The sequence below is a fragment of the Anomalospiza imberbis genome, chromosome 3, assembly GCF_031753505.1.
Source record: "Anomalospiza imberbis isolate Cuckoo-Finch-1a 21T00152 chromosome 3, ASM3175350v1, whole genome shotgun sequence".
Taxonomy (NCBI): Eukaryota; Metazoa; Chordata; class Aves; order Passeriformes; family Viduidae; genus Anomalospiza; species Anomalospiza imberbis.
Genome location: NC_089683.1, coordinates 22,197,851 through 22,209,936, shown reverse-complemented (window position 1 = coordinate 22,209,936; position 12,086 = coordinate 22,197,851). Strand labels below are relative to the sequence as shown.

The 12,086-nt window shown below is 35.5% G+C and overlaps 1 protein-coding gene across 1 annotated transcript in view; it reads left to right on the top strand.

Moving 5' to 3' along the window:
* CSMD1 (CUB and Sushi multiple domains 1) overlaps positions 1–12,086 on the top strand; it is a 1,092,711-nt gene that overhangs the window by 963,055 nt on the left and 117,570 nt on the right. Inside the window, exon 41 of the mRNA XM_068183622.1 lies at positions 1,358–1,567. Within this exon, the coding sequence (XP_068039723.1) occupies positions 1,358–1,567 (210 nt within the window). The remainder of the gene's footprint in view (positions 1–1,357; positions 1,568–12,086) is intronic.

Here is a 12,086-nt window from a genome sequence, read left to right as displayed (position 1 = left end):
GCTGATATTATGACTCTGGTATATTTGCTGTGTACCTCTCTGTTGATGGCCTCACTGGATAGTGTTGTTTTTCAGCAGCTGAAATACTTGATTTCATACTTCCCACTTTGCATCGGTCAGAGAAGGCACTAGAACTAAATATCCCATATTTTTACAAGTGTTCTATAAAACCCAGTTTATTTGGTAGCTTATTTAATTTGTCTCATAGGAAAAAAAAATCTTTCTTATACTATTGATTTAATCCTTAACCACAGAGGTGAAGAAATCAGCTATAAACAAGACTGAGTGAATTACCCTGGTAATCTATTACCCTGGTAATTAATCTATAATGTTCTCTCCTGGAATGAAGAATATGTCTCTACTGCTAAGTAAGAATGTCAAGCAGAGTTAAGGCATTGAGTATTTCACACTGTTTTGTTGGCTCATTCAGTAATTCTGGTTTATTTTTTACAACTGGTTCTTCACAGTCTACCAGAGCAAAGTTAGGCCCAGAAAGTGCAGTTGCAAGTTACTTGGTACTAGGCTTCCAAACCAGGGATTCATCCCTCATTTCTGTTTTCATATGATACATACATGGTTTAAGACTGGATTTCAGGCCCTTAGTCCACAGGAAGTAGTACCAGAACTTCAAAACAGCTCTTCTCTTGAGATTATGCTTATACTCCCAACTGTTCTGCATGTTTGGAATACTGAAAAGCCCTGTTCAAGCACCTGATTTCTGGAGAGGGTTTGTGGTAAACTATCTGAAGTCCCTGTCACCAATCTGGAGTTCAGTGCATCATATAAGGCTGCATATGGGGTAAAATGGCTCCAAAGTCAAACTGGCCCAAGCTAGAGGGAAAATGAAACAAATATAGGTGACCCAGGGCAGGAAAAACAAGGTAGAGTAGATAGCTGGAACTAGGTAGGTGAACTTCCTCAGAAAGTTTGCTCTGTAAGTAATCTAGCTGATCTTGAGTCTCTGGGAGAGGCCTTGGTCTAGCTACAGAGATGCACTTGGGATGGCAGAGTCCTGGCCATGCCATGGCACAGCAGGATTTGTGATTTGCCTCTCCTTGAGTCTTTCTATTGATTGGCTTAGAAATATGAAAAATCCCTGGTATTGACTTTGTGATTTTATGGCTGACTTTCATTTGTCCCTTCATGTGTGGTTATGATATTTATGGGTAACCAAAAAAATTAGAAACTCCTACTCTTGTAATACTTATCAGCTATTTCTTCAACTCAAGCATCCCACTTTGAATAGTGAATAAAATATATAGTGCCTGTAATAACTATTATAATTTTATTTTTATTTACGTGCTTTACTATTAAGCAACAGGAATTAAAAATTTTTCTTCCTTTCTCAATGCTACAGGTGCACACATTCAGTTTCTGAATTTCTCCACTGAAGCAAATCATGATTTCCTTGAAATTCAGAATGGGCCTCAGCACACCAATTCTATGATTGGCCAGTTTAGTGGAACGGAACTCCCATCACCCTTGCTAAGTACTACTCATGAAACACTTGTCCATTTTTATAGTGATCACTCAGAAAACAGGCAAGGATTTAAGCTGACATACCAAGGTAAGTATGAACTAGCACAATGATCCTTATGACTGAAAGGAAAAATAAAATTATAATAGTTTTTAATATTATTTTAGAATATATGTTTGGTATATATTATATAGCATTTTAAAATCTGTAGATTGTTTAATAAATAGGTTGGAATTTTTAAAATTGAAATTGTATTGAGTTGGAATCTTTGTTCTATTGATGCAAAAGCCTGAAAAGGTGATGTTATTTGCCAAAGGTCACATAGTAGATAACACTTTCCATTCCATTAAGTTGTACTGTTACCGATTCACACTTCTAATATTCACTTTCTTGTTTTCCCATTTACATAATCTTCCTATGATTAATGTAATGGTAAAAGCTACTTTAAATATTCAGTTGAAAAGTTTTAGAATTTCGTATGTTATATATTTGCAGTCTAGACTCCTGTGAAAATTATCAAGTAATGAAAGAAAACACCAGATAATGCATTCTATATCCATTTTCAAACACATATAATCAGTATTTGAAAATGTGAACTTTCTGTGGTCATTGACTGTTGGCTTTTTTCTTCATCTTCATTGTTTGTTTGCTTGTTTGTTTCCCCACTAGTGACGATAAAACATCACTAGTTTGTGCATATTTTTAACTGATAAAATAGTCTTACTGTCAACAGTTGAGCACTATTACAGGACCTCAACAGTTTAACACAATGGAATGGATTGTCTTTCAGATATCTGTGAGGGAATTCATGCCACCTTATTCTAGGGTCTTAATTTGGATAACTTAATTATGTGTTGGAGGTAAACACTAGTGGGCAGTTAAACACCATATAACCACTCGCTCACCTCCTACCCACCTCAGTGGGATGAAGGAAGAGGAAAGGAATACTAAAAGCAAGAAATATTGAGGCAAAGATAAAAAACATTGTTTAACAGGTGAAGGATAAGGTGAAGAAGAGAGGAAGAAAATAAAAGTAGTGCAAAGGCAACCACTCACTACCTCCCACAGGCAGACCGATGCCCAGCCAAAGATGGCTAATGTCTCTAGTCTCCCTCTTTTCTCTTTTGTTGCTGAGCATGATTTTATGTGGTATGGGTGATCTCTTGTTAGTTCAGGTCATCTGCCTGGTTGTGGCCTCACCCACCCTATTGTACATTCCCAATTTATTTACTGGCAGAGCATAGTGGGAAACAGAGATGGCCTTGATGTTGTTCAGCAAAAGCCAGACCATTCCTGTGTTATCAGTATTATTTTGGCCACAAACCAAAGACACAGCACCATATGAGCTTCTATGAAGACAGCAAACTCTGTAATTTCCAGGTCCAGTATAGCATTTATTTGCATACACACACATATATACATTTATAGTTAGATCATATCTATGGAGTCAATGGACAGTCATGAAGATTCTGAACACCTGAATTAGACTGATACTCATAAAGCATGCTCACAAAGAAATCATGATTCTGTGCCATCTGTATAATTTTTTTCTGTCACAGCGTCTTACAAGTATGGAATATTCTCACATCATATTCACCTAGTCTTAGTTTCCTTCTTAGCAGTCAAAAATAATAATGATTTTCAAGTTATAGAAATGACATGTGGTATATTTTCTATATATTCTCCAGTACCCTTTGTTCTGGTTCTATTTAGTGTGTTTTTCCTTGCCATAACAAGCTCTTCCTCACTAACAGCATTTTCTGCCCTGAAACTTGTAGTTAAAGAATATGTTGTTTGTAGACTGTATAACATGCTCTTCCAGAGGCAGTGTTGCAGCTTACACAACAAGTGCATAGTTTTATTACTCTTTATTTCTATTCTTCCCTTTCTTACTTATTCCAGTAGGACTGTTTGATCTACTCTGAAATAAATGGGAAGGTGATGAAGAGGACATGATACAATAGGAACTGCTATTTTTCGGTTAATTCTAACCATCTTTTGTTAAAATCAGTTGCTTTTTAGATAAGTTGCATGCTTTCTACTTCTCCCACTTGCTACTTGTTAACTGTCAATAAACCTAGAATCATGAGTTCCTCAATGACAGTGTAAAATTTTATCTTATTATGTAAATATTGGAAAAGCAATTAACTTAAAGCCAGAGCAAGGCATTATGAAATATTACATTTTTACATTACATAGGCCTTATAATAAAATATTTTTAGAAGTGAGGAAAACTGTGTTAGTAGTATTCTCAAAATAAAAGAAAATGTCAAAAAGATATTATTCATTGTAATTCAGAAACTTGTACTAGTATTTTCCAAGTTCTTACAGAAAAAATCCAAAAAATTATTAAATTCTCAACAATAGTAATAATTTGATAAGTCTTTTCATAGCTAACTTATTAGTCTAATAGTTACAATAGTAGAACAAAAAAATCATAACCAAGAAAGAGATACAGTTAAATAGTGATATTTGTGTCATTCTAATTTAAAATTTAAAAAATCTAACTAGTATTTTTCTCATTTTACAAATAGTGTAATTATGTAGTAGATATGTAGCTATTTGCATTACCAAATGCATATACATTCATCCAATATTATACTTCCCATGAGTGAGAAGCAAAGCAATTTCAAGATAACTCATGCAGTTAATTTTTATGTATTACTCCTTACCTATAGAGACGGTATTTTAATGTGTGTATGTGTTGTGCGTGTGTATGCATATATATGTGTATGTTAAAAAAATTTTGGGTTTAAAACATTTAAAAAAACCCTCTAATCCACTTCAATAAAAAGTCAAGTGCTGGGAAAAATGAATTATTCTAAAAGGTATTTATGATTTATTGGAGTTTTTTTTCCTAATTTGGAAAGTCGGTAACACGGTTGTGTTAAATTTTTAAGTGATTAAGATCTACCAGCTAAGCTCACTCTATTGAATTTATAATTTACTTGTGTTCTGTTTCCCATATACTTCCTTTTCTTCATTGTGCAAACAGATATGGGACTTTTCTTCTTTAAAAATTAATTGTCTTGCATGTGTTTATTTTTCTTCACAAAGCAGAAACTCTCTGTGTTGCCTCTGAGATCACAGATTATACTAGCTATTTCTACTGAGAAGTTCTAGCAATTCTATGGTCATCACATATTATAACTTCATATTGAGCTAAAATTACTTGCTCAGCATCATTTAGAACACATAGGAAATTGTACACTCAATTAGATATCCATAATCTACAAACTTTGGAAAGTATTGTTTCAGTGTATTCACTGTTCTTCTCTTATCCTCTGAAAGAAAATGCCAGTGGTTTACAAATGAGCAATTTTATTGTGTGCTTTATTTTTTATCATACAAAGTATATGTTGGTTTTGATAACTGACCTTTTTTTTCCTGTTCCACATCTGTTGCTTTTGATACTTAGTTATCTTTTTTTGGTGGATTATCTCTGGATTTTCCTACTCTTTTCAGTATTATATTTCTCAATTACTTTCGCTTCCTCTTAGACTATCTGCAACTGCTGAAACTTGACTTAAAAATAATTCTTCATTACTCCAATGTTACTCTTTTCCTTCTCCTTTCTTCCCTCTTAGAAGTGTTGTTTTCCTTTCAATAAATCAAATGCCATAGGAGTCTTAGCCTGATTAATTTGGATGATGGAATTTAGCATTGTTTTGTTGTCTGGCTATCACCCTTTTGAGTATACCTTTGTTACACAATTTTGAAACCTTTGGCCCATTTCAGTCAAATCTCACAGTTCAGAAATAAAACCCATGTTGAGAAGACGCAGCATTACTCCGTAGATACCAATTCAGTTTGGCTTGCTGGCTACCAAGTCAGAATATTCTTTGTCACAACTCAATTTAATATGCAACGTCTTCCCTAACGGCTATTCGTGGTAGATAAATGTGGGAGGGAAATAAAATATGAGAGCTTGGTATGGGTGTCACATTCAAAATCTTTGTATGAGCAAAAGGAGTAATGTTATATATGGAAAGCTAAGAATTTATTTTTAGTCCAGTTGATGTTCACACAGTTAAATTGTCCACTTTTGTCATTTCTAGAAATGAATTTGCAAAGCAAATCAAATGGACCTGAGCTCCTAACATCTTTATGCATTTAACCAGCTGGGTTTTTTTTTTAGACTGCTTCTAATTGATCTCATTTTAGGATGTCCTAATATACTATATTAAAAAAAAAAAGTTTTATAAACAAAAAAAACCCATTACTTTTCTGATAGTGAAATTAATTTATTTTACCCTTAAAAAAGAGGAGTGGGCAAAAAGAATCCATAGTTACAGTCACATTTGCTAAATCCATTCTAGTTGTTTTAGTGAATGTATTGCATATTAGTGAATGTGTTACATATTAGAAATGCCCACAAACTTGCATAGCTTAATTCTAATCTGATCTGTTGTATTTATATTACATTAAAAGGAATTTAAGATTAAATTCAGGGTTTTTACTGTATGGTACTAAACTCAGTTCAATTCAAAGACTGATTTTTTTTAAGTGAAAATAATTGCCTTTTCTGCTAACCAGAATACAATACATATGGCCACTGAGGTAGCAGACTTTTTTGCCAGGTAAATACTTTTTTTGTAGATACCAATCTAAAAATAAAGAGATATGGACAATGACTATGCTTGCTCAATCAATGCATGCAATGCTTGCATGCAATAAAAAAATGTAGTTTTCTAGAGATGTTAGCATTTTATGAAGGATAAGGTTTTTTGATAACCCCTCATCTCAAGAGAAAGCAAAGAATATGAATATTGTAGAGTGGATTATGAAACTAATAAAGCCATTTCTCATTTTTTTCTACTGATTTTCTGAAGGCAGAAAAATGGCTATGAGATCGAATCTTAATATAGCTTGGAATTGTAGTCTGAACAAATTATTTTTGGGAAGAAAAGTGAATGCACACTGAGAGCTGTAAAATATTTTCAACCCATACTTGTCAAGATGTAGTGCTAGTCCTTGAGCCCGTGAATTCTCACAGCACAGGATTTGAAAGTATAACCTAAATCACTCAGATACTGTGTATTTCTGAAGGCATTAAAAAGCTTTGTCTCCTTAGCAGAACCCTGGGGAAATTACAGCTCTCAGTACCATTGCTGATCAGATTCTTATTGGTTTATGCTCTGATATTTTCATGTTCTCTTTTCCCTTCAGCTTTGCAATTGCAATGCATTGGAAATGGTGGGCATTCCATTGTGTTAAAGATGGATTGCTAAATTTCGGTGTGTTGTGGAACCTTTTGTTTCACTTGCAGCAAGAAGGAAATTCATAGTGATTGCCTGTTGAACTACTGGAAGAAGTTAGAATATTTTTTTTTTCAAGATAATGAAAGAACTTTCAAAGGGCTTGATTTTTTAAAGAGTGACATTTAAGTTTAGTTACATTTTTCCACTGTTGAAATAAGTGTTTTACTGTTTAGTTAAAAAAGAGGTGCATTGAGAAAGACTGTCTCTTTGTTATGAGTGTTGGAGTTTTGCCATCTATGTAAAACAGCAAAGAGAGGAAACAACCACAAATACTTGGAAGAATATTTCTATATGTCATTTGACTGGTGATCTTGAGGTTCTGAGACCCCCATATATGTCAAATCTCAATACCTGAGATATAAACCGTCCCTGTACAGTATATCTGAAAATAACAGTCATGGAAGTTTGATTGGCAAGCTGTTATACCAGGTCAGAAGAAATAAATAACTTTTATGGCCTTTGAGGGACTAATAACAGAATTTAGTGCACAGAAGAACACAGTTAGTCTAATGGTTCATAAGACATATTTGTGGGTTTTAATTCGTGTCCATATTAATGTTGCCTCATATTTAATATTTATGGATCATATTTTTTTTTTTACCACATAATTTTCCCTTTAGGTCTAGAGCTTCTTTAAGGGAGCAGAATAAATGTTTCATTTGTATTATTTTTACTGTGGAAGTCCTAGTTCCTATTGACTATTCTGTAAGACTATTCTCAGTCTGCTCTGAATTTCAATATAACATAAAGCTGAATATGAAGTAAGAATCTTACTCTCATATGTTTGAGAGTTTGAGCAATATGGTCCAGAAAATACACATAAAAATGTTCTAATTGCCCTCGCTTTCTTCCACAAACACTCATGCACACACAAAACATGATTTAAACATGTTAAATCTGATGGCCTTTAACTGAAAAAAAAAGATGCTTATGATGGAGCTTCTGAGTCTTAGAAATCATGGAATGAAAAAGGGATTGTTGATAAGTTACTGTATTTCTAAAATGGTTTCAAATTATGTCCTCAGGCAGGAATGCTAAAGGAAGTAAAATAAAATCTTTTGAGGGTCCTGTAGCAAATTATTTTCTAAATCATTAATTATGTTTTGTGATTCTAATCCTGAGTCATGGCATCTGTAAAGATTATGTTCTTTGGTGCCTACAACAATAAACTGAGGTTCCAGATTGCCAATCCTATCCTGTGCTCCAGCAATCTGCATCCTGGGCTTCCATAAAAAGAGCCATGGCTAGCAGATCAAGGCAGGTGATTCTTTCCCTCTGCTTCACTGTCTTGAGACCCCACCTGGAGTGCTGCATTCAACTTTAGTGCTTCAAGCACAAGAGAGGCCCGACCCTGTTAAAGTGGGTCCAGAGGAAGACTACAAAGTAAACAGCAGGCTGGAGCACCTCTTCTGTGAAGAATGGCTGAGAGAGTTGGTGTTCAGCCTGAATAAGAAGGTTTCAGGAAGTCCTTATTGTGGCCTTTCAGTATTTAAGAGGGTCTTTTTAAAAATAAGAGAGGAGACTTTTTACCAAGGCCTTTAGTGAGAAGGGTCAGCAGTTTTAAATCAAAAGACAGTAGATGTCAATTGGACATAAGGAACATAAGATGAGGGTGGTGAGACACTGAAACAAGGAAAAGTTTTGAATCCCTGAAGGTCTTCCATCAGTTTAGATGGCACATTTAGTAGTCTGATCTGCTGAAACATGTCCATGGCCACGGCAGGGAAGTTGGAACTAGATCAACTTTAAAGGGCCTTTCCAACAAAACTCATGGTAGGCCAGTGTAGGCTGAGAAGTGGATTTTTTATTGAGTCAGTAGTTATAAACACCATGATACTGGAGGAATGTATGATAAGCCTAAATGAAAGTTTTAAGGGAGCTAATTGTGAGCTCTCCTAGCATTTGAGTGATTGCATGCTGAATTATCTGCTAATACCATTTTTCTGTAAAGCAATTATTTCCATGTTTAATTGTTACAGAGGTATGTGGCACTTGGAAAGCCAATAAGTCACTGTAGGGCTTATGTAAGATGGCAAATATGTTTGAACCATAACAGCAAGGTAGCAGAGAATCAATTACATTTCTTTTGTGATATACAATCATTTCCTACCAGTGGAAAATATACTGCACAAATAAATTACAAATGTCTATATGAGACAATTTTAAAATTCAAATATTTGACTTCTGCCAGTATTGGAATGAAATCTTTTTCTTTGATTTCCTTTACGTTTTATTTCAGGCTCTTACTAGAGTTTTTGTCTGCAGTCAAACGGAATCTAAGTTTGTAAAGCTCAGTAGCAAACAAATCTTTGGGCATGACACTCATAAAAAGAGTTTTCTATTGCAAGGTGTGACATCAGGATTTGTTGGCAGAATTTGTTATTCATGACAACTGAATAATGAATTGCTCTGTTAAATCAGATGTTATTGCATATATCAAAAGAGCAAAGAAGAATATAATTAATATTTATGTTAAAACCGTAAAACATATTTCCTGAGTGACCTGTAAATCATAATATCATAGTCACATGGATCACGTGACCAATAATTTATGAGTCATCTATAGGATTTATACCAGAAAATACAAGCAGTGTCTGTTAAAATTTTACACCTTATTTTCTAAAATAACAAATAGCAAAACAAAACAGTTTTACTCTGGTCATATGCAAGTGCTTTCATCCCTAACTGACTGACCTTCAAATTTACAGTGATTTGCTTTAGGCACAGGTTCCTCTCTTACTAAAACAAATACCAGAACAAACCCCCAGAATTTCTGTATGTATTTTGTTTGCCTTATTTACAACAGGCAAAAAGCATATGCATTTCTAAATAAAGAGTAGCTAGATTTTTAAAAGCTAGGCTTTGTTTTTTTCATTTACAATCCAAATGACAGTAAGTGATGCTGTTAACAAATCTATGGGCCTGATAGGATTTATCCAAGAGTCCTCAAAGAGCTGGCTGATGTCACTGCAAAACCACTCTCTATTTTTGAGCAGTTTTGTGAGTCTGGACAGGTCCCAGCTGACTCAAAGCTGGTTAACATGGTACTTACTAGTTTTCAAGGAGAGCAAGAAGGAGGATCCCAGAAACTACAGGCCTGTCAATCTTACTTCAGTGCGCGGTAAACTTGTGGAGAAGCTTATTCTGGAAGGTATTGAAAAACACCAGAAAGAAAATGCAGTTGTTGGTCACAGTCAGCACGGCTTCATGAGAGGAAAGTCCTGCTTATCAAACTTGGTTTCCTTTTATGACAAAACAACCCACTTAGTGAACCACGGGAAGTCAGTTTGTGTGATCTTCTTGGATTTCAGGAAAGCTCTTGATAGTTTCATACAGGATCCTTCTGGGCAAAATGCCAGCACACAGCAGGATAAACACATCACCTGATGAGTGAGCAACTGGCTCTTGGCTTGGGCACAAAGGGTGACAGTAATTGGGGTGACATCAGACTGGGGACCTGGCACTAGTGGGGTCCCACTGGGCCCCCTCTTAGGCCCTGTGCCCTCCCACATCTTTGTAGGTGACCTGGAGGCAGGACTGGAAGCGATACTAAAAAAGCTGGCAGATAAAAGAAAACTTGAAAGAGCTGCTGACTCTCTTGAAGGCACAGAGGCCCTGCAGAAAGACCTCAGCAAATTAAAAGATTGGGCAATCACCAACTATATGAAGTTCAACAAGGGAAAGTGCTGGATTTTTCACCTGGAATGTACCAACTCTGGCTGTACAAACAGGCTGGAGAACGAGATGCTGGAAAGCAGTGCCACAGAAAGGGACCTGGCGGTCCTGGTCAATGACAAAGTTGAGTCTGAGCCAGCAGTGCCCTGGCAGCCAGGAGGGCCAACACTGTCCTGGGGGGCATCAGGCCCAGCATGGCCAGCGGGCAAGGAGGGGATTGTCCTGCTCCGCTCTGCACTGGGGCGGCCTCACCTTGAGTGCTGGGGGCAGTTTTGGGCACTGCATAAATGAAAGATTTTAAACTATTAGAGAGAGTCCAAAGCAGGGCAACACAGAAGGTGAAGGGCCTTGAGGGGAAGCTGTGTGGGGAGCGGCTGAGGTCCCTTGGTCTGTCCAGCCTGAAAGAGATTGAGGAGAGACCTCATTGCAGTCTACAACTTCCTCACCACCTGCTGACTGATGCCAGAATCCCCTTCCTGAACCCAGATCTGGGTAACTATTCCCAGTTTATATACCAGTCATGATGTTCTGTGGTATGAAACATCCCTTAGGTCAGTACAGGTCACCTGTCCCAGCTATGCTCCTTCCCATTTTGTTTATCTTTTTTGTTTTTGCATACCATCTCACTGGCAGAGCATGAGAAAAATTTTTAAAAAATGAGAAGAAATTAACTCTTCCCTAGCAGAAACCAGGACAATACCCACCTCTTATTCCATATAATTTTTGTCTCACCAAGTTTCAATACTCTCTAATATCCCATCACTTTCCCTATTTATCTTTTTTGATACATATACACACAATCATCACTTCCTTCGTCTATGGAAAACCTCTGTCAAATCTGTCAGGATTTCTTCTCTCACCTGAGTGGTTCCTGTCTTATCTTTTTATGTAGATCAGTGGGACAGTTGTTTTGTTGTTTGTTTTTTTTTTTTTTTTCTGAAACTGATTTTTAATACTAACTTCAAAAATTCTGAGACTGTGTTAAATACTTTCAAAACCTAATCTATGAATACTGTATTGTAGCAAGTTAATCAATAAGGAAGCATGGTATACATATCCTCAAAAGGCTCTACAATCGAAGTTTAAATATTCCAGGACTTACTGCCATTGTTTCAAAACACTGCTGTTGTAACTGTTGGGCAATGCATTTCTACATCTTAAAAACAACAACAAAAAAAAAAAATCAGTGAGATCCTCTGACCTTCTGGAATAATTTCTATTCTATTTTTAATATAATTTGGTAAATAGATTTTTATGTAGTTGAATATTTCAAACTTGATACAGTAATCTTCAGAGTCCTGTATTCTTAAATAATTTTTCTACTGCTCTGTTTTGTATAAAGATGTTGATAATGATATTATCAGTATTAGTACTACACAAATGATAGAAGGAGTAATAATAACATTAAAAATTAATGAGCCATTACTAGCTTTAGCACAAAATTTAATGAACCACAATTTAGGGAAAATAAACCTTTTGCATTTCCTTTCAGTAGCAATTAATTTTTATTTGTAGGTTTTAAATTTCTTTTCTTAATTTTTTGCTATTTGAGAGAAGGGGGATCTGATTTTTTACAGGATTTCAGAATATTTCTAGTACCACTACATCTTTTCCAATTTTCTAGTGTTACAAACACTGAATTCTGGATTTACTGAAGGAATGAGGGAAAAGAA